This window comes from Daucus carota, chromosome 1 (assembly GCF_001625215.2).
Source record: "Daucus carota subsp. sativus chromosome 1, DH1 v3.0, whole genome shotgun sequence".
NCBI lineage: Eukaryota > Viridiplantae > Streptophyta > Magnoliopsida > Apiales > Apiaceae > Daucus > Daucus carota.
Window position 1 is genome coordinate 53,738,543 of NC_030381.2, and position 27,839 is coordinate 53,766,381.

Sequence of the window (27,839 nt, forward strand, 5' to 3'; positions counted from 1 at the left end):
TAAGAAAAGCCGAAACCAACCGGGCCCACTACAACCGGCCGAACCACCACCTGGCAAAGCTACGCTAAGCTCGACACAGATTAATATAAAACCCTTAAACCACCAAAACAAACAATAAAACTCAAAACTAAAACTAAAAATCAAATTTAAAAAAACATTTTTAATTTAAAATTTGAAAATCCCTATCATCATCTTCTTGAACTGTTCTTCTTCAGTTTCAGATCCATTTACATCTGCTTCAGATCCAGTGAACGAGCGATACACACACATATACATACAGATATTTGTATCTATACATCTACATTGCGCTGATTAGCAGCGATTTTTTCGCCGAGGTTTTCGGAGATGGCGTCCTTGTCTGCAATCAGTGAGGAGCTAGCTCAACTCGACGGTCAAGTCACCGATATTTTTCGAGCATTATCGTAAGTATTTACTCATTTTATTGGTTTAATTTTGTTTTTTTTTGATTTTATTTGTTTTTTTAATCGATTGTGTGATCTGATAGTGAATGTGATGATTCAGTGTTTATTTTAGTAGGTTTTGTTATGGAAAGTGTTGGTTGATTAGTAGGGGATGAATGTGTTTGTTGAAATGCAGGAATGGATTTCAGAAGTTGGAGAAGATGAAGGACTCGAATCGGAAGAGTAGGCAGTTGGAGGAGCTTACGGATAAGATGCGCGATTGTAAGAGGTATACTTTGATTGTTTTGCGTAATGAGTTGTAATTGTGTATTTACATTTTTACGGGATTTGATGGACTATATACTTGTATTTAGCGGAAGATATGCTTTTGAGCCAAATTATGTTTTCGGAGAAATGTAGGTTGTGTTTGTGGTTGTGTTTTATAGGCTGTTTGAGTTTTTGAAAGTAATGATGTAATGGTTTAGGGTTTATATTTTATAGTGTGTGAATATGGAATTTAGGAGAAAATTGGAAATAGAATTTAAATGAAGATTTGGATATCGTAATATCGTGAACTATGGAAACTAGGAGAATTAACGACCGACAATGTGCAGCAATTTTGGTGAAGAGAAAGCAAAATGAAATATTTGCGTATTAGTCATCACGAAAAGCTCACATTAAATTATTAACTTGTTCACACCAAGAGCTTAAAACAAGTTTTATAATTGATGATGTTGCTTTCTAATTATTTTCCTTGTGTGCATTACAAATGTGATTAATTATTTGGTGCTTCCAGGCTTATTAAAGAATTCGACAGAGAAGTTAAGGATATGGAATATAGCAATGATGCAGCTACGAATAGGATGCTAAATGAGAAAAAACAGTCAATGGTGCAGTCTCAGTTTCGATTTGTTGATTGGTGCTAAAATTTGTGAATCATTAGCAATTTTATTGAACATTGTGTTGTGTGATTTCAGGTGAAGGAGTTAAATTCATACGTTGCTCTCAAAAAGCAGTATGTCTCTATCCAACCTCCCAACTTACCACAGTCCTTGGAAATTATATCTCTATTTTCTTTCTCCATTTAATTGTTCCGACAAATCTCATGTGACTCATATAGTGTAGTTTTTCTACATATTGTTAAACTAATGTATCATGTCAATGGTTTGCTTTGAACTATGATATGTTTCTCACTTAACCATTGTTGACATGTGGTCCAGAAAAAATTTGTCGATAATTTGCCTCACAGCTAAAAGTCCAAAATGCACAGAATGTCGTTTTTGACAATTTTGTGGATGTTATGCAGGTATGCCAGCAATCTTGACAACCAGCGAGCTGATCTCTTTCAGGCTCCTGATGAAGCTTCTAGGGACGATAATAGCCTAATGGCTTCATGTAAGCATATAGTCTCTTAGAATGATACTATTCTTCCTACTACCATACGTTGGAAAAGATAAATTATGGATGACAGGTTTTGTTGTTATTGCAATTGTATTAATAATACTAAGATGAGTGTCATATTTCTATCCTTCTCTTAAATGTTGAACCCATAGTATTTTCAAAACTTACAGGAAGGTGAGCTTCTCTTTGATACTAAGATTGTAATGAATTGGGCCCCATTATAAGTCCGAGTCAGTGGCTAACTGAATCCTCCAGCTACTATGATTCACCAAAGACCCATCCTAAAGTTATGGCAAGGCCTTCAAATATTATCTGTATATAAGTGGGCAGGTTGAATTGAGGCCTGGTGACCTGTTCCAATGTTGGTAATCATAATTCCTTACAGACACCTTATGGCGTTAATGGTGCTTCTTGTGGTGTCTGAGACATAGTTGTAGCGGATGAGACATAGTTTTTAGAGTTCTGTATCGTGGTCATTGGTCAAGACATTACATACATTCTGCTCTCTTGTTCAGATAGTGTGACTAGGGTGTAATAGCCTTCTCCTATGTGTTATGGTCCAGTGTGAGACTCAGGTGTTTCTATAGGAATGTGGTGAGAGACCTCTCATAGTTTGTAGTCTGAAGAGGTTGTAGTTAGATCCCCCTATTCATTATTTTTTGATGCTAGAATGAGAAGTGAGACAGAGGTGTTCTTTTATCTTGGAGTTCTTGCCAACACAAACGTTCTCCACAGTATATGTGGATTAGATCCTTCCCACATAGCTGACAGCCTGACACCATGACGGTCCACTATAAATGACATTTCATAAAACATGAGGTGAGTTCCATAAATTTACAAGATTTAATTCAGAAATAAGAGGCGAGAGTCTGTGCGGATCCAATCATCAAAGTTTCAGTTCTCGAAAATATTAGGGGTACTTCGACTGGGATGCAGGGGCCAGGGAGTGAAGGACTTAGCATGTTGGTGTGCCACACAATCTTATATATCACCAGTCATAACAAGTCATCTCCATGTCTTGAAAAACAAGTCGCTCGAAGGCCCTAGATTCTATTTTAAATGGACTGCTAAAGGGTGAAATCAAAATGAAAATCATAGATTGCAAAATGAAGGATCTGAGTCCGCCCATGTCATGTCGCATCAGAAAACTAGAGTCTAGGTAGCTCAGAGAGGTTCTTGCTATCTTCATCCCACAGGACAGGAGAAATTTGGTTAAAAGAGTTATTTGTATTAATTCAGAACTTTTACTGTATCCATCCATTGATGTTTTAATGAAGGTATCTGTGTTATAAGTTAAATAGCAAGGTGGTGAGGAAGCTTATGTAAATGGGCTTCTTTCTTCTGATCAACTAGGACTCTTTTCATTAAAAAGAGCTTAGTTTGTTGTAATTTGCTGCTTCTTAAAACTGCAACTATTAATTGCATCTAAATTCTTGCAATTGCAATATTCATTATTCACTTATTTCACAAACCGAGTTGGTATGTAAATTTTAATCTAGAATATACGTTTCTCCTTTGTATTGAATTTCTGAGCACAAGTATATCTCTGCTGCAGCTATGACAAATCAACAACTAATGGACAATGGCAACCAAATGATGGACGAGACAGATCAAGCAATTGAGAGGTCCAAAAAGGTTGGTACTTGGTAGTAACTACAAGGAACAGTGACTTTTAGTGATCATGCGATTAAAGATATACTAAAAGGGAAAAAATTGGATAACTGAGCTTATTATGCCCTATAGACATTACTGTGTATCGTATGCTTGTCACAAATCTTTTTGGTGATCATGTTTTGATGCTAGATTGCTAGTACTATACAAACCTAGACAAAGACTCCAAAATTTTCTGTTTAGTCTGATCCAATTTGGTTTTTGCCATTAATTGACCATCATCAATGAAGCCAATTTGGCGAATTATTGAATTCATGCCTTTACTCGCACATACCATATATGATTATGTATCAATACCAAAGGTAATGCTCAGATTTATAAAAAACAAAGCAAGAATAATAAATTAAATTGTAATGCTATGTTATAAAGTTTAATAATGCCATTGCTAATTGTGACGTGTTCTCTTTCATAAGGTTGTCCACGAAACTGTAAATGTCGGTACAGAGACTGCTGCAGCTTTGAAGGCACAGGTTTGTACTTGTAACTTGTAGCTTCTTTAAAGTGAAACTCGTTACCACGGTTGAATTTACAATATGCGAGTACTTCGTTTTTCAGTCATCATAGTATTTTTTACATCTAAAGATTTGACAGCTTGATCTTATTATTTCCCATTCGTAATTATTAGACTGAACAAATGGGTAGGATAGTTAATGAGCTGGATTCCATCCACTTCTCCATTAAGAAGGCTTCTAAGCTGGTCAAGGAAATTGGTAGGCAGGTCAATCTCTGAACTCTGCTCATTTGTGTTTCATACGTATATCAGCCCTTGGCCCCTTGTTACAATGCCCTTACTCTAATTCGTTTATTAGGTTGCAACTGATCGCTGTATTATGGGTTTGCTCTTCCTCATTGTTATCGGTGTTATAGCGGTCATCATTGTGAAGGTTAGACTATTAAGTTTCTTCTCTAGTACACTATTGTGCATGTTCAGTGAAAAGTCTTGTGCATTGCAAGTAAAATTATCCTCAACAAATCATTTATTCTTGTTGTTAGTTGCTCATTAATAATTTGACTGGCCTTCTTGATAGTTACTTCTATAACGTGTTTCTGACGATCCTCATATATTTTTTGGCTTATAGTTTTATCCCAGGATCCTATATAAGTATCTTAACTCCTGCTGTCTTCTGAATAATTTTGCTCATTTCTCCCTTATAAAGATGACACTGTTACTACCATTTCGACATAAATATCTGATTTGTTGGATATAATGTTTACTAGTGGGCACATCAGGTGACAGGTAATAATAAACGTATAAATTCTTCAAGTCTACAAGGCATATCTACATGCAACTAATACTCCTGAATATGGAAACTTCATGAATATATGCTCTTGCATGTTTAAATGGTTATGTATGCTGATTTTATATTTTAAACAATATTTCAGCTTGTGAACCCAAATAACAAAGACATCCGAGACATCCCCGGACTAGCTCCTCCAGCTTCTACTAATAGAAAACTGCTCTGGCAAAATTAGTATACAAGCCAAAAGTGCTTTTGTCTGGGTGGAGTATCAGCATATTCGCTGTTAACGATGGTGCCTGTGTTATAACAATAACCTCATGGATTTGAAAGGCAGATGTGATGGCTCAATGAATTGCCTTAATGCACTTGATTGGATTACTCTCTATCAATGTCATCGTCCTAAGTTCATATTGCATCAGTCAGAAGTTTATTGTACGTTGATTTTGTTACGACTTCACTTTCCTTGCTAGATATATACAATTCAGCGAGAAAAGTTTTCAAATTCACTCCGTGTTCCTTTGTATCCAGTATTTATTCATCATATTCATTAATTATGTATATTCTGATTATAAAATTCTTTTCTATACATCTTTCTCATCTGTTCATCAAGTGCCGGCTTACTGTGAAGGTCCGGGCTGGGTCATGACCAACACATGTTATAACATATTGAGCCGCGGTAACTAAGCGCGGTCTGTGTAAATTAGGATTTCTAGTGTGAAGACATTTAGTGCAGGTATGTTATGACATACTATGGACCTGAAGCCAGCTTTCAATGTAATGAATGTTTGAAGGGCTAGGTTCCAGAACAGATTGACTATAAAGCTAGTCAATGCGATAATGAGATGATGGTTGGTCATCCAATTAAAAGCACCAGGGGATAAGTTTTCTGGTCTTGGTCTTGCTGTCTTGATTCACCAAAGAATTGTGGCTTTCATGAAAGCTGGTCAGTGATTTGTTTGTCAACATATATATTATTCAATAATATAAATATTTCTGTCACCAAATTTTATTTTACTTTTCGAAACAAACAAAGAATTTGTTTGGGATTTTGGCATTGGGCCATGTTTTGCATGGGTATGCATACTTTTTCTGACAGCTTTGTTGTGGATTTTTTTTTTCTTTTTTCTTTTTGCTTAATTTGTAAAATCAAGCAGTATTAACTATTAAGTAATTTCATTGTCTTTGCATGATTTAAATAACTTTTTTTTATAAAAAAACATAAATTTGAATCCTCGTTTTTTTAACATAAAGTTCGGCAATCAAGAAGACAAATAAGGTACTCCCTCCGTCCCTTTTTATCTGTCCATTTTGGGAAAAAAAACACATACCAAGGAATAATTGGTTGTATGAACTTTTTCATTAAATACCTCTAATTAATATCTTGAAAATGGTGGAATACCCCTACTTTATGTCTTGAAAACATGAATTCAACCAAGTTTTAAATAAGTCAAGCCTTGAAAATTGAAATTATGGAGATATATTTGAAAAACTATCATTAAATAAGTTTTGAAAGTATAAATGGACAGATAAATAGGGACAAATTTTTACTTCCATAGTGGACAGATAAATAGGGACGGAGGGAGTAATTAGGTAGTGTGTTTTAGGAATCTGGGATTTGCCCATTTGTGGTTTGATAGTTGGTGTGGGTGTTTGCTTGGCATGCGATATTGAAAATTCTTTCAAATATTAAAATGTCTACCCAGAGTGAGCTCGTGCCAATATGTCTAATTTACTTTTTAAACCACAGAAATCCACCAACCAGACCTCAGATAATGCTGCTACATACGGTGGACTTGTAACTGAGGCACTTGTTAGTTGTTACTCTAGATTGACATAAGTAAATAATGGCCTAATGGTAGGCACCAGCAGTCCAGCACTGAACCGAGAGCAGAAAAGTGTTGCTAATATTTCGGGAGTAAACTTGAGGGTTGTGGCCAAAGTTTACATTGATTTTCAAAAGGTCGGTTAGAGTTCCAAATCCTCAAAACGATGGTCAAACTTTGATTTTACTTTTTAAAAATGTGACTGTCGTTAAATGTCACTAACGAAAATCCAACGGGAGTCACATTTTTGAAAAGCGAGCCAAAATTTGAAACTCTGGCCAACTTTTTGAAAATCGTGTAAACTTTGACCACAATTTTGAAGTTTACAGACAAAGAGCTCCACAATCGAAATATCAGAACAGCCGGAAAAATTTTAAAATATCATTTATTAATATCGGATAATCCAACATTACATTACATTCTTTTAAAATTGTACAAGATATTACATTGATGTTATAGTGTGAAACACTATCTAAAATAAAACTTCATAACCCTAGACAACGTGAGGCTAAGAAGCAAAAGATGGATGAACACAGAACGATTTAAAATTTCGAATTATAAAATAATACTCCCTCCGTCCCACCAGATTCTTTACAGTTTCCTTATTTGGCCGTCCCATCCATTTCTTTACATCACAAAACTTTCCTAAAATAGTTAATGGGTCCCACCACTTTCCCACTTTTCCTTCCTTTTCACACTACTTTTACTCCACTAACTCTCTTTTATATATTAAAAATCAGTGGGTCCCACCACTTCACCCATTTTTCCTTCTCTTTTCCACTACTTTATACATATTTCTTAACCTCCGTGCCCAAACCCAATGTAAAGAATTGGGTGAGACGGAGGGAGTATTTAAAAACATTTTTTTTGATGATGATATTTGAAATTTTATTTTTTTAAAAAATGACAAATCAGACCCATATCCTTTGATGTATTTCACGACAAGAACACCTCTCTTCCGAGAGAATTCGCACCATATCGAAAGTGAATTATCAGAATGAAATACCAGAATACGCGCACAGTCAAAGTCAAGTTGTTGAAGTCATGCAAAAGTTTACATGTTTTCACCGGTGTTACAGAAATCGAGAATCGGACGTAATCGGTTGAGCTTTCAGGGATTAATCGGAAATTGAAGATTAATCGGAAGGATTAATCGGAGTGAAAATCGGATATATTTTAATATTAAAATATTATTAAATATTTAGTTATTATTATATTAGTTGTTCAGTAACTAATATATTTACTATATTCATAAACTCTATAATTATTTATATTTAAAGAAATATAGTATTTTAATTTCAATAATTTATCATATATACTTCGATTAAGAAATACATATAAGGATTAATCGGATTTCAAAAATCGAATCGGTAGCCGATCTTCCAGGAGATTAATCGGGGATTAATCGGTTAAGTCGGGGATTTTTAGAACACTGATTTCTACAGTAATTCGCAATTAATTGTGATTAAAAGGTTTATCTAACTGGTGCAGGTAATACTTTTCAAACATTGGACTTTTCTTTTGCCTTCTTTTTATTTTCAATTCTTGGATGTCATATTATAATTACCCAAACAAGTTCAAAGTTCCACCCAAATAAGAAAATTAATCACCTATAACTCACGTTATCTAAAAATTGTTATTACATTTATTATGAATAAATTAATCATAATATTTTATTTTAATTATTATAATAATCGCCACTATGTGAATAATACTTATGACACGTGAATAATATTTTCTTTTCTTTTACAGAAATGTGAATGGTATTGACAGGACCGAAATATTTAGCAGTGTTGGCTAGTCATGTAAAGATGACAGAAACACAGCTAAGATGCTGATATATTTCCAGGCAAACAGGTTGGGTGGGCCAGGTGGGTAGTCGTGTCTCTTTCCGACTTCGCTTCCTTTTCATACACGAGACGGAAATATTTAATGCGGCTCATGGTGAGTGAATTTTATGTAATCGTACGAGATTTATCACAAGTGTTTTCATAATATAAACTCAAAATAATGTTTTCAAGATATAAACTCAAAATATGTAGTAGAAATTAATTTTTTATTTTAAATTAGACGGATATACTGATTTTGAATATGCAATTTAAAATATATTGCTCATCTAATTTAAATTTTACTTTTTTATAAAAAACTTTATAATTAAAATTTTATTCATAGAAATTTTATTTAAAAAAATTTATAATTATGCTATCAAAATACTTTAAATTACACATTAAATTTAACGAGTTTTTTTTTTTTTTTGAACTGGATTAAATTTAACGAGTTAATCTAATTTAAGGATGAGATGAAATATTTTGTTTATTACCCTCCTTGTATTTGAAGCATTCATTTTCCATCTTTGTGAGATATTGGTCCCGTTTCTCCTCATCATAACGCAGAGGACCAATTTATGTGCATGCACATGAAGGAGAACTGCATATGCAATTAAAGGGTTGTTATTAAACTCATCAGCATGGTGTCATGCACTATGACCAAGCTTCTCTCTCATACTCATGTTTGGCAAACCTTGAAACCACACTGCTTCTTCTCCTTTGACTGTTTTACTAGTTCTATTTTACTACTACCACCAAGCTTTCTTTACTCATTCTTTTTTGAATTTCTGTTCCAACCTCTTAATTGATGATGTTGGTAGCATACTTTTCTTTCACGGGTTTTCTTCTTCTTTTCATTTGTACTTTTCTCTGATATTTCTCTGTTCCCACTCTTTCTTTCTTTCACACATTCAACTCAAATACCCACATTAAATTTCATCATTTAACACCTTTCCCATATGTTATTTCAAAATTCTTCATTGGGTTCACTGTTTTTCCTCTAATCTTTAAAGGGTTTTTCTTTTTGTAAAATAAAGATTATAAAGTCTGCACCTTTGTTCTTGTACTATTTCATCACTTTCAATCTTTACTTGTTTTTTTTTTAGAATTTCTTGAGTTGGGTTTACTAGTTCTCATCTAATCTCTAAAGGGATTCTTTTTTGTGTGATAAAGATCATAAAGTTTACACCTTTGTGTTTTTACTATTTCACCATCTTTTTTCTCTACCTCCATAGGTATTTTCCAACTTTATTGAGTTGGGTTTACTCATTTTTCTCTAATCTATAAAGGGGTTTTTTGTTTGGGGAAAAAGATCATAAAGTTGAGATCTTTTTGTGGAACAGTGATGAGTTGTTTTCATATATTCAAGGTTAAGAAAAGAGGCAAATCCAGCCCAGAATTGAGGAATCAAGAAAATAGCAAATCAGATGATTTGCCATCTAGTAGCCGTGTAGTGAAGTCTACTGGCTCAATGCCATCACCAAGAAGTATACCAGAAATGTATAAAGAGAAAGAGCATATTTTGAGGGTGTTTTCTTACACAGACCTCAGAAATGCTACTAATAATTTCAACAGGCTGTTGAAGATTGGAGAAGGTGGATTTGGGAGTGTGTATAAAGGCTCAATTAGCCCTTCAAATGGCCAAGGTGATCCTGTTATGGTTGCTATTAAGAAGCTTAATAAGCATGGATTGCAGGTTGGTTGGTGTTTTTTGAGTAATTATGCTTCTATGCCTTACAATTTAGCATATATTCTAATGAATCTCGGGTGGAATTGAACCCTGGTCCGGGACAATAGGAGATAAACTAGTTTCAGTACTTTTTTAGTGAATGAAGGGTATTTAATAATTCTCTGGCTGTTTTGATTCCTTGTGTTCATGTTAAGAGTCTTTTTATTTTATTAGTTACATTGCATATGCAATTATTCACCATGGTCGTGTTCCGAGTAGAAATCATTTTAGCCTTCAAAATCTACAAACTAATTGCACATTATATCGGGTCACACTAGTACAAATCACCCGTCACAGTACTATGTAACATCCACATCCTACAAATTATCGTCACAATGCTAAAATTCAGTCATAGTACTAGAAATTTTTGTAGGTTAAATTAGATTGTATTTGAATGAACACCTGTATCTGATTAGCTTTGCATGCCTTTGTTGCCTAGACTAGTTGTGTTCTTATGTTTCTTGATTCTTTTATGTAGGGTCATAAAGAGTGGCTTGCGGAAGTTCAGTTTCTTGGCATTGTCGATCACCCTAACCTTGTGAAGCTTATAGGTTACTGCTGTGTAGATGGAGAAAGAGGGATTCAAAGGCTACTGGTGTACGAATACATGCCTAATAAGAGCTTGGAAGATCATCTATTTGGTAGAGCTTTGCAGGTTCTTCCTTGGGTAACAAGATTACAAATTATCCTCGGAGCAGCTCAGGGATTGGCTTATTTGCACAGCGGATTGGAAGTTCAGGTAAGAATTACATTATTCCTGTATGTATAATAGCAAAAACTAGAACTTGTCCTGTATCTTTCGGAAGTAAATTAATTATTGGAGCTTTGTAGCGAGTTCTAATCAGTTCTCTACTTAAAATCCTACTATCTTTAGACCTGATATCCATATTGCAATAGTACCCGAATGTATTATGAGCATATACTGGGATTGAGAGTTCAAATTTGTTGTCAAAAGGAGAAGCTTTTTTAACTTGTGCATTTGACGTTGAGAAAGCACATATGGAGCACAAAGTAGAACTGATGGAAGAGAAATAAGCTTATCCGAGTGTTATAATGTTCTATCACTTAATTCTGTCTGACAAGAGAAGATATAATGTATTCTTAATCAATTTCGTAAATTACTGTAAAACGATATACTTCTGTTGGCTAGTATCATAATGTCAATTTTTTCTAATTTTGAAGGTGATCTATCGAGATTTCAAATCATCAAATGTACTGTTGGGCATGGACTTCAAGCCTAAACTTTCAGACTTTGGGCTCGCAAGAGAAGGTCCGGTGGGGAATAATACTCATGTCTCTACAAATGTAAGTAATAAAACATATTTAGATGAGTTATTAGTACTTTGCATCTCTATAGTGTTCCTGCTTAATGAAGTTAAGAATATTAAGGTATCAGATTTGGGCTTAGGGCTATATCGAAGCAATTATGTAGAAATAAATTGTTCTATACTTTTTCTCGGCTATTTTGCACCTCCAAGGAGGTAGATAAGAGGGCAGAAGGACGGTAGAGTGAGGAGATTCATGACCATGGCTTGAGGCCGATTGCACCATGGCTTGAGGCCGATTGCAAATTCTTATGCTGCAAGGGCCTCCCGAATCTCTTCTGATTCACTTGATAAGGAATACAGGATAAGAGAATCTGAATTAAAACATAGAGCACAAAGCGTCAAATAGGGTTGTAGTATTAGGTACAAGGATGCAAATTGTTATATTCTCTGTCACTAATACAGCTAAAAGTTGAAGCAAAGTCATCTTCCAAATGTGACCCCTGTTTTATACTTGGCAATGATTCTCGCCACACATGTTTTCAGTTTTCACTGGCATTGTTATACGTCAGTTGAACGCAAATGTATTAGCTGTCACTCTTCTTTTTTGATTTGTTCTTTATCCTGCTGTCTTATTGTTAATCACTACTGATCGAATTTCTAAAGAATCTTGTATATTGGTCAGCCTGTCGGTACATATGGTTATGCCGCTCCAGAATATGTTGAAACCGGACACCTCACTACTCATTGTGACTTGTGGAGTTTTGGGGTTGTGCTCTATGAGATTCTCACTGGAAGGCGGGCTCTGGAAAGAAATCGTCCAACCACGGAGCAGAAACTTTTAGAGTGGGTGAAAAGGTTCCCCGCAGATAGCAAGAAGTTTAGCTTGATTATTGATCCCCGGATAAGAAATCAATATTCTCTGAGTGCAGCGAGAAGGATTGCAAAGCTAGCTGATGCCTGCCTGAACAAGAATCCTAAAGAACGGCCAACAATGGACCAGGTGGTAGAAATTTTGAAGCAAGTAATACAAGAGTCTGAAGAGGCGAATCTAACTGGGAAGAGTTCTGCAGAGTCCTCTAGAACGAACCCGAATACAAGAATAACGGGTACATCAAGAAGGCCAGTCCACTTAGCTAAGGTAAAGTTTGGTGAACATGAAAATTAATACATTCTTAAAGTGGAGTTTTGTGTGCAAGTGCGTTTTTCTTTTGATACTGATAGTAGGCTCTGTGTATATCTTACCCTCCCCCGACCTGGGTATGCGTTTCTATTTATCTTCCGGTTTAACATGTTTTTTCCCAACTCTTGACAGGCTTGAGTTTTTCCATCCCGACGGCCAACGGATCTGTTCTCTTTTTGGTGTTTGAAAATGTAAATGAGATTGCGACGAGTAGATTTGAGATTTTGTCATTGTAAATAAAATAAAAATAAAGTCTCTGAGATAGTAAAGCAAGCATTCACGTAATAGGTAAAGGTTTCTTATTTTGCAATTTGCACCAACAAGGTTTCTTATGGCAACCCTTGTTTATTTATTTCATTATTTTTTCACCCTCGCTTCTGAATAATAAACATGCTAGATTTTTCTTTATGCTTGAACGAGAGAAGTATGCCCTTCGTTTAGAAGGATCAGTTACAAAATTTTGAATAATTGAGCATGTATGGGTACCGGATTTTTATCAACATTCAGCAGTCCAATTTTTAGGTATTACAACCTATCTACTTCTCCTTAGTTCCCAGAGTTATCCATCTCCATATCACAATCAAAAGTTAGCATGGTGAATGTTGGAGTTTTTCGGTATAGAACGTTACACGATGTAGTATCGAGTGTATTTTCTATTCGGACTTTCAAAATACTAGATAATATTATGTTAACTTATAATATTATACTCTCTCTCTCATTTCTTTACGGTTTTTTTTCATTGCCCGACACGCATTCTAAGGCTTTTATAAAACATAGTTCCGTAACTTGTTTTTGTGATTTTCTTTTTGTGTCTAAAAATTCAAACATCAAATTTTTATTTAAAAGAAAAAAATAAAAAAAATAAATTGCGAAACTATGTGTTTTATAGCAATAGAATGCGTGCCGAACTCCGAACTCGCGTCCCCAAGGTAAACTACCAAGGCGGACAAAGGGAGTAACATCTAGTGATACGGTTAGTTTCTAGTGTTTTTTCAGGGAGGGATTCTGGATAACATAATTTTAATTTATAACGTTATATCATCTAACGTCGGATAACATAATTTTAATTTATAACGTTATATCATCTAACAGTAGGGTTGGTTTCTAGCAGTTTTTTTAGGAGCCTCCTTATTTCGGCCAAAAGAAAATATAAACCGTACATGTGATGTAGCATTTGCGTGTGATGTGTAAAAAGTTTATAATCGTTAAATGATATAACGTTGTAAAATGATATTTGAAGTCATATTTTCCGAGAAGTGATATTTGAGACCTTATTTCTCCGAATTGTGATAGAAAGACCGACACCTCGCTGCACCATGTAGAGTCTCTTGTCATATATTACAAACTCTATGCTTCTTCCCCCTTGGTTTTAAAAGTTACATGGATAAAAATCACGGAAGCATGGGATTTTGTTCTACAATGGTCTCTGTTAATATAGCCTGAGGTTTTCCTGTTATTCCTCAGTTCCTATAGCGCAGAATATCGCTGTACGAGTCATGTAACATCGATTTCCAGTTCAAGACCTTGAAAGCTCACCTCTCCTCCTTCGTTAAGTTTTAGTCGAAAGCAAACAAGCTAGAACTATACAGGAATCAGCACCTCAAACCTCGTCTAATTTGCCGATTCCTCAAAATCCTAGGCCTATTCAACGTCACTTCTTATGTGTGATACGATTTTATTCTATAAGGTTATCATTTGGAATTGGTTTCAGAAATATCTATATTTTCTAAGAAACGATGTATATTTAGTGAAAAACTAATGGCTACGACTACAAGATATCTTCTACTTCAGGTATCATCAGGTAATGCTGAAGAAGCGAAGAAATTGCTGCTTCAGCCAGTTTACCTGAATCACATTCCTGTTATAAAAGACATGCAAATCCTATTTAAGTCTTAAAATCTCTCTCTTTCGCGCTATGCGCCATCTAAACTACAATCATGCGAATTCTATTTAAGTCTCAAAATCTCTCTCTTTCGCGCTATGCGCCATTTAAACTACAATCGTTCATTTTCTGATGGTCTTCCTGAAATTTAAAAGGAAAAAAACTTCACAGGTATAACAAAGCTCTATGCAGATGTCGACATATGTACTATGCAAGGAGCTGTACACACCTCCTCAAGGCCCTTCCAGAAACAACCTCCTTCTAGGAGAGCAAAGCCGGCTCGTATGCCCAGAAAGCATCAGGATCCGGACAGAAAAGGGAAAAATCTTCAATTTCCAGGTTTGCTATGTGCCAATCAACAAGTCGAGCTTGTATCAACTTGAATAGCATCAGAATTGTAGGTAATATCCACCATTTCTCATCTTCCATGCTGTACATATAAGAAACATTAAATTAGCATTCAGATAAGAAATTATTATCTGCAAGCAGTGGAGGAACCAGAATTTTATTATAGGGTAGGCATCATTTTAGCTTATAATTTAGAATTATAATCAATAATTCTACCTCCAAGAATCCCACATGTCAGCCTCTTTGGGTGACTGCAATAAGGAGATTCCATACTGAATCAGCAAACATATAAAGGCCACAACCTGCAAAAAATATGAAAGTTCACAAAAATATTATTTGACGTGAATTTAAATGATGATACAGGGCAGCACAAGTTCTTTTCGAACTTTTTGCTTTAACAAAGTACAAATACTTCATGGCCTGAAAACGAAATCAACTCTCTTTTCATGTATCACATATCGAAGCTACAATTGGCTTGTTCATGACAAGGAGCAGCTAGAAAGTTACAAGAAGCATATGGCATGAGAGAATTTCTTCGTGTTGGAGCATTTCTGGAAGTTTATCAGTTTTACGGATTTAACTTTTATCATACAAAGATATTATCCATGTCCGTCAGATCTGCATTACCTATGGGCAGTATGTGTACAAACATATGCATATAGGTATTTATATATTTCATTGCTCAAAATCATAAAACATAGGGCATCTTGTATATATATGTGCATTACCTCTTCTAAATTGCTTCTGAAGTAAGTTTAATATTCACACAAGTATATATATGTCGAACAAGTCATAATCAAAGGCTATCAGTTGATATATATTATAAAATCTCATTAAATCCATACAGATGATGACTTAAGTGAATAGCGTACTGGTAAAACTTACAATGTTTGTCAGAGAAGTAGCGTTCCACAGGGCATAGGCACGAGCAAGTGATGCTCTCCCAGGATCTTTACTCAACACCACATTAAAGCCAGCAGGGAACGGGAAAAGCAATGATAAAGGAAGAACAAGCATAATGGCAAGAAACATCCCAAGAGAAATCCAAAATGACTGGAGCAATAAGAGGGTGGTTGCAACAATGTCAGCCAGAAGAATGATAGAGATCAGCAACTGCAGGGTATCCTGGACCATAGTACATAGCCGGTTACTGAAGGAAGATGAAGGGTTCTAATAATTAGCATGTTGCAGAGGTTTTTAAGTACCTGGCGGCCCACAGGTCTGGTATTACGCAATACCAAAGTTGGCGGAAAACGAAGATCTTTTCTTAAACACAATGATTTTAAGTTAGCATCATTTATGAGTCCTTCGGTAGTTCCACAAGTAATATTTTTCTGACATAATGCTTGACTCGCGTGCAACTGACTTGACCGTGGCTGTACAGCGCTTTTTTGTGCAAGAGTAGCAACACTCCTCAATGATGGGCTAAGAAGAAAACACATTGCTTTTCTAAGAATTGTAGAAGTCAAATCAGTAAGCAAAAATGATCTTGAATGAATTAAATAAATTGTCCAGTTGAATATGTGTACTTTGATGAGTGTGCAGGTACTCTTCAGAGTCGGTCATTTAACGTATTAACAAATCCTCAGCACTAAAACAGACAACTGACGGCTAAAATCCATGTAATAAAGGGTGAAACAGAAGATATATTTGACCCAATAGGCCAATAGTCTCAGGTGGCTTATCTTTCAGATTTTTTGTTTAATTAAAAGGCCAATAAAACAAAACTCTACTTCTGAAAAGAAATCTGATGCTTCACTATTCAATTCATTAGAAGTAATCCCTCCCTCCCTTTCCAGTCACTGAGAGTCGAAAACACCATCAGTGAAAATGTGTTGTAAGATGTTGGATTAATAGGCCGTATAAGTTCAGGCCTGAATCTGAGGCTAGAGACTACTGCAACAAAACTTTTCACTTAGATTAGTTCTGGGATAAGATGATTTTTGGTGTGCAGAAAATTATTGCAAATAATGAATGACCTTTTGCATTCCATAGTACAGATATACCTCGGGCAGTCGTCACTACATTCCAGAATATCAGATTGGTGGAGACTATGGGAAGAAGAATCGGCAACAACTACAAGGATACCCAGCTGATAGTACCCGCTAGCAGTTGCCTGGAACCATCCAAGCTCAATTTTAACTCCATGAAACTTAAGCTGGGGGTCCCCATGACTTTTTATCCAATTAATCACAGGTATTAGAGCAGAATGAATCCTCCAATGTCTGACAGTTCTTAACTGTGCATTCAGACCAGCCACAAAGCGATTCCACACATTTGATGGAACATGCTGGGGAAAAATCAATATATCTCATTAAATCAGAGAATCATATTCAGATAAATAATCTATTCTTTTATTAGACTTTCAGATACCTGTGCCAGAAGATTTGTTAGAAGTGTGTCACTGTGCATATTGTACGGCGACATGTAGCTTCCATCTCCTCCAAATATTATGCACATTGGGAATCTCTTCTGTATGATTCTTACCATTTCTTGTCGCTTCTCATCACCCCCCAGGAAAAAATCTAAGTATGCAACCATCAAGTCTGGAGTTGCCCCAAACTGCAAGAGGAACCATATTCATAGGAGTACTGTAACACATTTAAAATTTTTTTTGCCCATCGAATAAGGTAGTTCCAAATAAATGATAGTCATACAAATTAAAAAACATCTTCACCCCCCCCCCCCCCCCCCAAAAAAAAATAAAAATCTAGAATATAGATGAATGCCTATCAATTTCAACATATTTTGATGTGCACGATAAAAAATAGTGCAATAAAACGTAGAATCTTGATGATGCCATTAATAGGGAAAACAGAGTGCTATGGATGAATCTAAGAAGGCATAGGTGACGTTACAGTAAATTTGTGTACATAATTCAAACCTTCATTCCTTGGTGTAGTGCTCGTCCTCGGCAGGACCTTAAACAAGATTGATCATACTTATACTTGACAAATTCCTGAAGGCAGCAAATTTTATTACGTCTACACCACTGTTTCCAGGACCAAGCACAAGGATATGCGAGCACTGTTAGTATCATGTGAACTGATCCTTCCCACCACTTAAATGCAGCAAGCGTATTAATCTCATCACTAAATCTGTTAAAAGCATCTTCATATCTGCAGCTCAACATATATATTGCATGTTACTATAAGATAAATATCCATCTATTCGAACAGCTACAAGCTAATATATATTGTGTGTAACATCATTGTTATCAATTGTCACAAACAGGTCGGGTACATTTTCCTCTGAAAGGTTATAGCATGCCAGTTTGGATTAGAATTCAGAACAACATAGATTGATTAAGAGATATTATGTAATCCTGGGAACAGGCATGATGCAATGAGAAACTCATTCGACTATTAAAGCGGCAGGTGTTGCTAATTCAGACTCTGATAATGAAAAGTAACATTCTTCATTATTATTTCTTATTCCCGTACTTGTCCAAGAAAAATTACAGTTGCATACAATAAGTGTTTTTCTTATCTGCAAACAAATTAGATTCAAAAACTAGTGGTGCATGTAAAAATTTATATTCAAAAACTCTTACACTAGATCGATGATTGGACTTGGAGGTGAAGAAGGAAGATGCCAGGGTTCTCTAAATGTATTCGGACCCATGAAATACATCCTGTGAACATAAGTCTGAGTTTCGTCAGCTCGGTTTCCCCGGACCTGATCCAGTATAACAAAAAAGGGGGCCAAATTAGTTTAACATAACTAGAGATAGACAGGTAAGGTAGTTATAAACTTTGATAACCTTAAAATACCTCTGACAGGGAAAGAAGATGGGGTCGTTCAGCCAAACTTGCTTTGCTGTCTGAACAGCCGGGTCTAACCAATTTGATGCTCCAACTACTAAACAAAAGAGCTAGGAGGACCACAACACTTGACATAAGAAACGCAAAAGTCCATGGTCCTCCAAATGTATACATGAGCTCCTCGAACGGTTTATAGCAGTTTGGCATCCTGTACTCTTCAGATACACATCTATAAGGACAAGATGGATGAACAGCTCCCCCTGCAAACTTGCACTTCACTAGTGAGATTATATAGCTCATACACATTCCCAGGATGAACAAAGCGAGACAACTTATGCAACAGAAAGCAAGCAGACTCAGTGAACAAACGTACCTCGCACATATACATAGAATGCACGATGTGGAAGGAGCTCCGGGGAACATGGGGTACAGAGACTTGCATCTGAACCTTCAACGTCTTTGTAAGTACCAACTGGGCACTCCTGGATGTGCATTGCATCAAGAAATAAATTAGTATCTCTGCAATTTAACAAACTATTAAACCAGCCTATGCACTTGGCGGTCCGTAGGACAACAGACGGAAGGAGAAGATAATGATACGATAGAGTTTAACATTAACAGGTATTAAATTTTGTTTACTTACATGTATAGCTCCAACACGCAGTAAACAATTTTCTAGAGAAGATTAAGAAGTTATACTAAAACAAAAACGGAGAACGATTAACCTATTGCTGAATGTACTGAAAAAACTTAACATTACCAAAACAGATTATTCATTCCTGGCAAATAGTATTAGCTAAATTAATGGACTGTGCTGTATTGTCTTACTAAAACAACAGGGTATACAGGCAAAGCATGACAGCAAGATGGCATTTTCAGTAGATTAATACAAGAAACAAGAACCCAAACTTCGAAATAAGCTAAAACTGAGCAACAAAGAGGCGGTAGCTACTGATTTTCATCCGCACATGGATATTTAAGGCATTTTGTGAGGCCATCGGTGTTAATATTGACAGAAGGAAAAGAGCAGAATTAATTAAGATCAAGTATAATAGACATACCGTACAATATGTGCCATAAAGGCCTTCCGGGCACTTCTTTCCTGTAACAGTGCCTTCCTCACCTGACAGCCCGGTGCTATTTCCTGTACCTCCTCTGTAGATAATAATCAATCATATGTACATAAGTTGAGGTCGTAAAATTTATTTTAAATTTGTAAGTTGTAGCTGGCTGTAGAATAGCAATTCAAAAGTATTACAGAACTAGTACTAATGCACTATATATACTTCAGTAATTGCTGAAATTCAATTATACTTTATACCTAAATTTACTGTTAATTATTTATCTGTCATTTAATACATAAGCAATAGCACTAGCAGGCTGTAAGCAAGAAGAGTACTATGCTTTGTCATATCCAAAACTAATCATAGAAAATTGCATATTGAAAGGAAATTAATAGGAACAAATAGTTGCGGGATTCATGATAGTTAGCATACCTACTATAGATGGTGCCATTAATAGTTGCAAGAGGAACATATTCATTCCCTACACCTATATTAGACCAGTGAAAATGAAGCCTTCCTCCTCCACCACCGCCGCCGCCGAGAGGGACACCATCCCCCCCAGCAACAGAGAGATAAGAGCCCTGCACGAGGGAAAGTGCTTCTATGAAGAGAAGAATTGTTCCACCAGAACCTCCACCAAGTCCGCCAACTGGGCTACCATGAATAATCTTTATTGTATTATCATAGCTTTGACCGTCAGCCCTCATCGATCCGGCTATATAAAGCCTCGAAACTGGCCAATAAATGGATCCTATCACTGAAACACATACAATGTTACTAAACACAGTAACAGTAAACAAGAGTTCATTCCCATGTTAGAATTTGACATTGCAAAATGAAACAGCATCCTTACTTTTAAGTTAACACTCTTAGTGAAATCTGATTCCAGATTGTGCTGACGGATGGAGTTAACATATTTCAGGAAAGCCAATCTAAATGTTCTAGACACTATCTTTTGCAACCATTGTTTTATTAATGTACATGCTAAGGCTACCTGAACTTGTTTACTGGCAAAAACATATAAATCACAAATTCTTTTCTTCATTGTTTTATTAAATATACAAAGGCATTTACAGTTTATTATTATGTGAAACTGTAAGCTTAGTATATGTAAGGACAATCGAAGCATCCGATATCTCAACTATCCATCATTTCTCATTATATTCAGAGGAAGGCGGAGTCTGTTCTCTCTCCAACTTGAACCTAGAGGTCACCATTTTTGTAATGAACAAAAATGTCACGCAGTAGCCATTTTGGGATATACATAGTGCATAGCGCTACATTGCTACTTCATTATATGGATTTGTTAGAAATTTTCATGGTAATTAAAAAATTGTTCCAACTATTCAAGCTTATTTTCAAAATTAAAGAATTACAAAAAAAAAAAAAAAACAGGAAGAGAAAGATGCAGAACCCCATTATTTTGGTGTCAGAAACATCCAACAGACCGTAAACCGTGATAAAAAAGTATGTTTTCCTTGCTTCTAAATTCCAAAGTTTCTGCAGAGATGCTTACCAATCATTCCCCCTCCGGCGTTGTACCCATGATATACACCAGGAAGTTCACTTCCACTCCCTAACTCACAAGGAAGATTAGGATTACCGTATGCAATACCTCCTTCACTAACCCTTCCTTTGTATACTCCAGATCCCCCCTGCCCCCCGTGGCCAGCACCACCACTGATCCCATTTGAATAGCTTCCCTTTCCAATACCTTTTCTGCAACCTGGAACATCATATTATTAAGGCATCACCTTTATTACATTTATGAAACTACTGATATCTGCCCCAGGTAGTTAAATAGTTTCCCTTTCTGATACATGTAAAATTGCGACTATATTATGTACTCGGTTGCCCCAGGGGTAGTATTTATTTCAAGATCTGAATATCAAGGCAGAAACAACAAGGCAAACATTTTTTTTATATCAAATGTTACAATTAGTAGCAACCGCCAGGCATGATTTCATCCTCCAACTCTTCCCTCCAAAAAATGTAAGGAAGTCACTCATTTATACTTTTCTCTTGCAAAAAATTTATGCTATAATACTCATATTCTATACCCTATCTCAAATTTCAGTGGCTAACAGCCTTTTTCCTAAACGAGTAGGAACTCGTTTATAATTTGATATTAAAGAAGTTATTGACATGGAAACTACAGGATCAATATTACATCAGATATTCCACATTTTAGAAATTATACCTAATTCTGATGCAGTGATTGTGCCATTAGTGTCCACAGTGACAGTTCTAGCTTGGTGAATGTGGATTATACTTCCCTTTATGATGCCATGTACCACAATGTCCTCAACACGACATATCTGACAGAAGTTAAAAATGATAACAATATTTAAGTCCGTTAAGCAATACAAGCCTCCATAAATATATGTTAAATATTACAGAAGCAAACATATACACCAACACATATCTGTAAAGTTTATATTAATGCACTTACTTTAAGTGAGAAGGATAGTGTATAATTGAGATGGCAATCATCTGGTGGAACTAACATATCTTCCAGACATACCTGACTCCCGCAATGTGATTTAGTTACTCTACAGGCAGAAAAATATGTTAAAAAATCAAAAATTTCTGCGAATAAAAAAAATACTTTACTTGAAAGTATATGATCTTTCAAATTTGAAGTCAAATAATTAAAGAAAAGGATGGACCAAATGTTTATACTCACACATTCTTACTGTTATCATCATCCAATGGGGCTTGAAGTAATGCACCCTGTCCAACCTGTGAAGTTTAAGACTTGTTAATCATTTTACGTAGTCATAAGCTAAAGTGTGTAATATAGTACAAATGCAACAGATATTCATAGTCAAAAATAAAATGAATGAAGGAATGGTAAACAGATACATCATTCATTAAGATCTTAAAACTAAATTAGGCTAAAGGTAAATAGCTTAATCAGCAATAAAAACCCGTCAAGACAACAAAGCATAAACCACCTTAAATGGAATGAATAACCCTTCAAGATAATCACATAGAATTTTTCAGTGTGGGACACAAATTTGTATCAAGTGTGCCTTTCACATACTTCCCTCAATCGGGAACTCAATGTTGCGAATAGTATAAATGAAAATGAAATCAGGCAGGAACAAGAAAATCGCAAAAACAATAAATTCAATGTGGTTTAACCTAGCTGCAAATAAATTACTAATATCGGATCTTTGAGGGTTCCCTAATCACAAAGGGATATTTACAGTGGGAAAAATTGTACTAAATTCCTGCATGATGTGCCCCCTTGAAAGCTCGCTAGGGATGCAGGAAGTTGTCTGGCCAGGCAAACATCAGATTCCATGGGCCACAGACTCAACTCCCAACAGAGCAAGTAATCCAAAGTTCAGAATTATAAGGTTGTGCTTATTATGCTTGCATCTTGGAAGGCACTCGTTATTAAGAACTAGGATACTAAAACATATATATGTTTATACGGGTACACAATCCATCAAATACACATTTGGAGAAGTTTAAGCAAACTGACAACTCATTCAAGCACATGAAAAACATGCAGATGCATAGAACCCAAAACAACTAATTCCTGACACATAAAGGCATTTGACATAGGTCCCGACTAGGTTGAGCTTTTTTTTCCTAGATAATTTGTTTTTTAATAAATTACTTCTCTAGGAACTTTGACAAACAAGAACTTCTCCAGGCAAAGAAAGCCCACAAAAATGAGCTTAGGGTGTGATACTGTGAACCAATAGTAAAAACAGTAAATAGAAGATATGCAGGTCTAAAACAAGAAAAACACTAGATGTGCAAGACATTAAATACATAATTTTATATTGCAATCTAATAAATTAGCAGTAAGCGCGAATAGTTAGTGTATAGGAATATATATATATTATGCAATATTGATATCTTACAGATACGTTATAGAATAGTGATAAGGCAAGTCGTTGCGCTTTAATGGCGTCACCCGGACCAGTCAGCATTAGCAGTCCTTGACCATATACAGCCAAGTTCAAATTTGAACTAACAACGGATTGTCCCTGCAAATTAAAAAGAACTTTAACACGTAATTTATCTAATATAGAATAAGAAAATTATATTAATATCTGTTATCATATCATATGTAATTATGATAAATGATCATACCCCTAGGACAGCAAGGTTTCTAACTTCTAGGACAGAAGAAGTATCAGTGGCATCCCCGCCATCATTAATTGTGATTTTAGAGTTCCACATAAGTAACACTTTGACAGCCATTCGGAATGCACCATGAACCTTAGTTCAGAGAGATAGAGTTGCTATATGTTAGAAGTGGTAGACCCTTTAGCAAATGATGTGTGTGTATAGGAAAGGCATGAATTAGGAATCATACCTTTAAAACAGAATTGCTCAATAAAAGTTCATCAGCGACAAGTTCATATTCTGAAAGTTGAAAATCATAAAATCCAAAGACGAGGGTTCCTCCATGAAGCAGGCTGATTTGGCCCCTCACCTAATCAATCAACAGTGACTAACTATTGATTTCAAGCAATTACTTGCAAAAGGACATAAAACTAGCATACAAGAGCATGATGAGGTTCACCGCAAAAGAAAAATCTGAAGCTGAGTGTTCCTCTTTCTATCAAAAGAACTATATATAACTATATGACATATACACAAAGGCAAAAGTAAGACCTACATATTACAAACATCAAATAACCTTGATTAGCTTTAGTCAACTTCAAAAAAAAATTCCATCTTAGTTTGAATAATAATTAAATTGCGCGTTTTTATATGTTTAACCATTAAATATTTAGAACAAACTAAGATCCCGTGCAACAGAACAAATCAACCATTTATTTAGGACAAATACAAAATGTAATAGACCAAAACATGTAACATACAACATAAAATAGATTGACCAAAACATGTGATATGGCCTTGGGGAGAGTATCTTTGTCATTCAAGACAACAATGTCTATCATCCTGCACCGAATAGATAGAATCATAGAAATTTATCCAGCATTTGAGTGTGAGCAACACACTAACAAAAATATAAATATATAGCCAAGACAAACTTCCAGGTATCTCTTAGAGCCGTGAATTATTATGTTGACAATAATCTCATTACTTGCTAATGCATTTTTACTCCACAAGGCCACACATCTCAAAGTTCTGAAATAGTATTCCAGAAATATAATAGAAATTATAAAAGAGGCAAGATCCACACGACAACAAAGGATTACCATAGTATGACAGAAGTGGTGGCATGAATTTCCAACTGGCATAGATATATATTTTTACTAGCAGAGATTCACTTGTTACACAATATGCAAGGATAGGCATGCAAAAAGTGATAAGAACAACTGAGAACCCCAGCATTGGGCTGAAATTTATGTCGTCACGAAGTGCATTACTGAAATTAACTTCAGCAAAAAGTTACTACAGAAGAATTACATCGGCTATATTACTATGCTTTACCAAAGATAAGACAGGCTCACTAAACCAATATAATCAAAAAAATGGACATATATTTATACACGTATAAAATGATTGTGTGCGCGCATATATGAAGGATAGTAATATGACTTGCCAACCTGAACTCTGGTCCAAAGTAGAGGCACTATAGCTTTTGCGTTGTTCTCCACAATAACATTTAACCATAATGGACTAGTAGAAAAACCAAGCAAAGGAGTCTCCGTTTCTGTTGTGATATTGTCGTTTCCGACTCTCAAAACCAAGATAGATGTATCATATAAAGTGCCTGCTGCACCACTATTCGATGGACAGCCAAGACTCAAGCCACCTACATAGAATAATAATAATATGTCATGTTCCTTAAAACAAAGAGAGAGGGGATGTTAGATTTATGGAATATTTATGTCATAAATGATGGATATTATTCGTAAGATATCCCCTTGTCCATTGGGATAGACAAACAAGAGTAAAACAAAAAGGGCAAAAGAAGCAAAAAATTAACATTTGAAGTTTTAGGAATTATCCCATTGGAATTCCGACAAAGTTAACTGCCAACCGTTGGCTTATGATATTAAAGAGATCACGAATGCAAGATAGAAGGCCTGCGGCTAGGGTGTGATAACGAGTATGGTAATGACCCAATTTCTACCTTTTTGGTACATGACAAATCCATCACATTTTAATATGCCCACTTCAGATATCCATATTTACATATTTTTCAATAGGGAAGATTCCCTTGATTAATGGTTTTCTTTAAGTTTGAACAAGTTTTAATTAGAGTCTCAAATAAGTAAATATATGTTAACATATAATGTCAAATATAACCCCAACAAACATGCAAACCAGTACAAATACAAACCATGCACGGTGAGTTTAACTTCTTGAACGTTGCTGTAACCGTAAACTGATATTCTTCCACCACCACCTCCAGCCCATCCCCTCCCACCAGCTGCACTAATGGTACCACAGCCCTTCCTATTCCATGAAAGCAACATGTATATTTTGAGAACATACTATTTCACAACAAAATTATTGAAAATAACATACTAAATAATCACTACATGTAAGTAAGAGAATATATAATTAAATAATCAAGCTAAGAACAAGTAAAGGACTTACTGAATATATATGCCGTTGCAGTTTAAGAAACCTGATCTATTACATAGTAAGACATAAATGAGTTATAATATACGAGTCAAGGATGCTGACTCGGACACACTTTGCACCTAAATCAGGCTTTAGCCATTTTGTTGCATCTGGGTATCAAAGATGAACCAGGTCGGAAGTGTATAAAAAGGTCAAACCAAAACATGATGGGAGCCTCCTCAAAAAAATTTATACTCAAGTCTAGGGAACTGCATGTGTAGGTGTTAATGTATGACCTCTGAGGAAGTGCTTGAAGCAAGTAACTATACAATACAAGGATGATGAATCCAACTACACAAACATGCAAGAGGTACAGGTAACATTTCAAATTGAGTTGGAATTTGCAGTACTGTCAAGCATATGGAGGGTGAAGATAACATCTAAAATCGAGGAACTAGACACACGTTGAAGCCTTATAAGGCTGGACTTGCTACTAATACACACCAAAACACCCAGAATTTTTGAACTGACTCACTATGCAGTTGAACATTTTGATCTCTGAGGACTTCAGCTCACACATTTTATGTTGGACAATCATGCAATAATCAAGCAATTGGGCAAGTAATAAGAATATATACACGGGAAACAAATGTTTAATGTTAGGGAAACACACGCACAAGGGTTACAGAAAATTCATGCATACTGATGCACACGGATATCAGTGCTACTGCAGTGTTGGTAAGTTTCAATGAGTATATCTTACTACAATGTGTTAGATTAAATCCATTTGTATCAGCACCAACACTGACCAGTGACCAGAAAGACACACGCATAGTAAACTAACAGCAACCAAGCAACTTTGCAAAACAATCATGATATGTACTCACAGTTTTTTAGCATGAACGATAATGCTTCCACCAGATCCTCCCCCACCTACATATCCCCCATCGCCTCCTTCAGCCAGCACAGACCCATTTAAATATAAGATGTCTTCTGCGATGAGCTTAACACGTCCACCGCCACTTCCTCCAAACTGATATCTAGCAGACATACCACCACCCTTACTACCATAACTCCATGGCTCAGACAGAGTAGACCAAGCATAAACATCACCACCCCAATCACTTGTGTAATTGCTTTTCACACAGGAAGCACCTCGCCCACCATGCCCTCCACCAGCTCCATCATAGTTAATGGGTGTGCCACTAGTTCCAGGTGGTGGAGATCCACCCAAAGATGTTGTATTTATAAGAGAATCAGACTCAAAAGTCAAACTCGCAGCTTGAAAAATTACAGAACCAGCAACAATTGATGCATATCGACCCACTTTGACTTTGCCAGTCACATTGAAACTTATTATACATCCTTCTATGGGACAAATGACTGAAACATGTGGAAGTATCTCGAGGTTCCCATCACCAACTACATATAAATCACCATTTACACGCAGGTTAACATTCAGTATGCAGGTGGTGTCTAAGGATCCGACACCTTCCAGGTCTTCGCAAGATACTGAGCCAGTCCATGGAGATGAGTTCTTCAGTAGTGGACTATATAATTTACCAAATTCTGACTCAGTGGAGATACCTCCATACAGTGCTGAACTAAGAGAGCAAACCAATGCAAAGAGATATCCAGCTGAAATACACCAGCAAAGACTAATACGAGTATAACTGCAAACAGGATGCATTTCCACTAACAGCAATTGAATAATATAAATCCTTCTTCACC

At 35.8% G+C, this 27,839-nt stretch overlaps 3 protein-coding genes across 3 annotated transcripts; 2 read left to right on the forward strand and 1 right to left on the reverse strand.

Annotated features, from left to right (window-relative positions):
* Window positions 1-114: 114 nt before the first annotated feature.
* LOC108205192 (novel plant SNARE 11) lies at window positions 115-5,317 on the forward strand. The gene is made up of 10 exons (XM_017375032.2): window positions 115-422; window positions 598-690; window positions 1,198-1,291; window positions 1,379-1,416; window positions 1,708-1,796; window positions 3,358-3,437; window positions 3,887-3,943; window positions 4,099-4,191; window positions 4,283-4,357; window positions 4,857-5,317. The coding sequence occupies exons 1-10, from the start codon at window positions 346-348 to the stop codon at window positions 4,944-4,946; spliced, it is 786 nt and encodes a 261-aa protein (XP_017230521.1). The 5' UTR covers window positions 115-345; the 3' UTR covers window positions 4,947-5,317.
* A 3,678-nt stretch (window positions 5,318-8,995) lies between these two features.
* On the forward strand, window positions 8,996-12,948 carry LOC108204648 (probable serine/threonine-protein kinase PBL19). The gene is made up of 5 exons (XM_017374194.2): window positions 8,996-10,059; window positions 10,571-10,831; window positions 11,275-11,397; window positions 12,043-12,498; window positions 12,673-12,948. Exons 1-5 carry the CDS (start codon window positions 9,709-9,711, stop codon window positions 12,676-12,678), a joined length of 1,197 nt encoding a protein of 398 aa, XP_017229683.1. The 5' UTR covers window positions 8,996-9,708; the 3' UTR covers window positions 12,679-12,948.
* Window positions 12,949-14,309: 1,361 nt separating this feature from the next.
* LOC108224879 (uncharacterized) lies at window positions 14,310-27,798 on the reverse strand. The gene is made up of 22 exons (XM_064087236.1): window positions 26,996-27,798; window positions 25,882-25,997; window positions 25,142-25,350; window positions 23,938-24,057; window positions 23,712-23,840; window positions 23,480-23,605; window positions 22,285-22,340; window positions 22,051-22,150; window positions 21,799-21,916; window positions 21,115-21,324; window positions 20,031-20,355; window positions 19,596-19,689; window positions 18,908-19,016; window positions 18,544-18,794; window positions 18,324-18,448; window positions 17,655-17,889; window positions 17,144-17,332; window positions 16,777-17,060; window positions 15,976-16,183; window positions 15,656-15,895; window positions 14,987-15,072; window positions 14,310-14,852 (listed from the first exon to the last, which is right to left on the reverse strand). The coding sequence occupies exons 1-22, from the start codon at window positions 27,796-27,798 to the stop codon at window positions 14,684-14,686; spliced, it is 4,302 nt and encodes a 1,433-aa protein (XP_063943306.1). The 3' UTR covers window positions 14,310-14,683.
* Between the last annotated feature and the right edge of the window lie 41 nt (window positions 27,799-27,839).

What these genes read in the sequence shown, in the direction of transcription:
- LOC108224879 (XM_064087236.1), bottom strand. Translation starts at nt 27,798, where the DNA reads ATGCATCCTGTTTGCAGTTATACTCGTATTAGTCTTTGCTGGTGTATT. An exon ending in AGTTAAACTCACCGTGCATG is followed by an intron (nt 25,351 to 25,881) that starts GTTTGTATTTGT and finishes TATTCTATGTAG; the next exon opens with GTGGCTTGAGTCTTGGCTGT. An exon ending in TGAGCAATTCTGTTTTAAAG is followed by an intron (nt 23,841 to 23,937) that starts GTATGATTCCTA and finishes CTCTGAACTAAG; the next exon opens with GTTCATGGTGCATTCCGAAT.
- LOC108205192 (XM_017375032.2), top strand. Translation starts at nt 346, where the DNA reads ATGGCGTCCTTGTCTGCAATCAGTGAGGAGCTAGCTCAACTCGACGGT. An exon ending in ATGAGAAAAAACAGTCAATG is followed by an intron (nt 1,292 to 1,378) that starts GTGCAGTCTCAG and finishes GTGTGATTTCAG; the next exon opens with GTGAAGGAGTTAAATTCATA. An exon ending in TAATAGCCTAATGGCTTCAT is followed by an intron (nt 1,797 to 3,357) that starts GTAAGCATATAG and finishes TCTCTGCTGCAG; the next exon opens with CTATGACAAATCAACAACTA.
- LOC108204648 (XM_017374194.2), top strand. Translation starts at nt 9,709, where the DNA reads ATGAGTTGTTTTCATATATTCAAGGTTAAGAAAAGAGGCAAATCCAGC. An exon ending in TTAATAAGCATGGATTGCAG is followed by an intron (nt 10,060 to 10,570) that starts GTTGGTTGGTGT and finishes TCTTTTATGTAG; the next exon opens with GGTCATAAAGAGTGGCTTGC. An exon ending in ATACTCATGTCTCTACAAAT is followed by an intron (nt 11,398 to 12,042) that starts GTAAGTAATAAA and finishes TATATTGGTCAG; the next exon opens with CCTGTCGGTACATATGGTTA.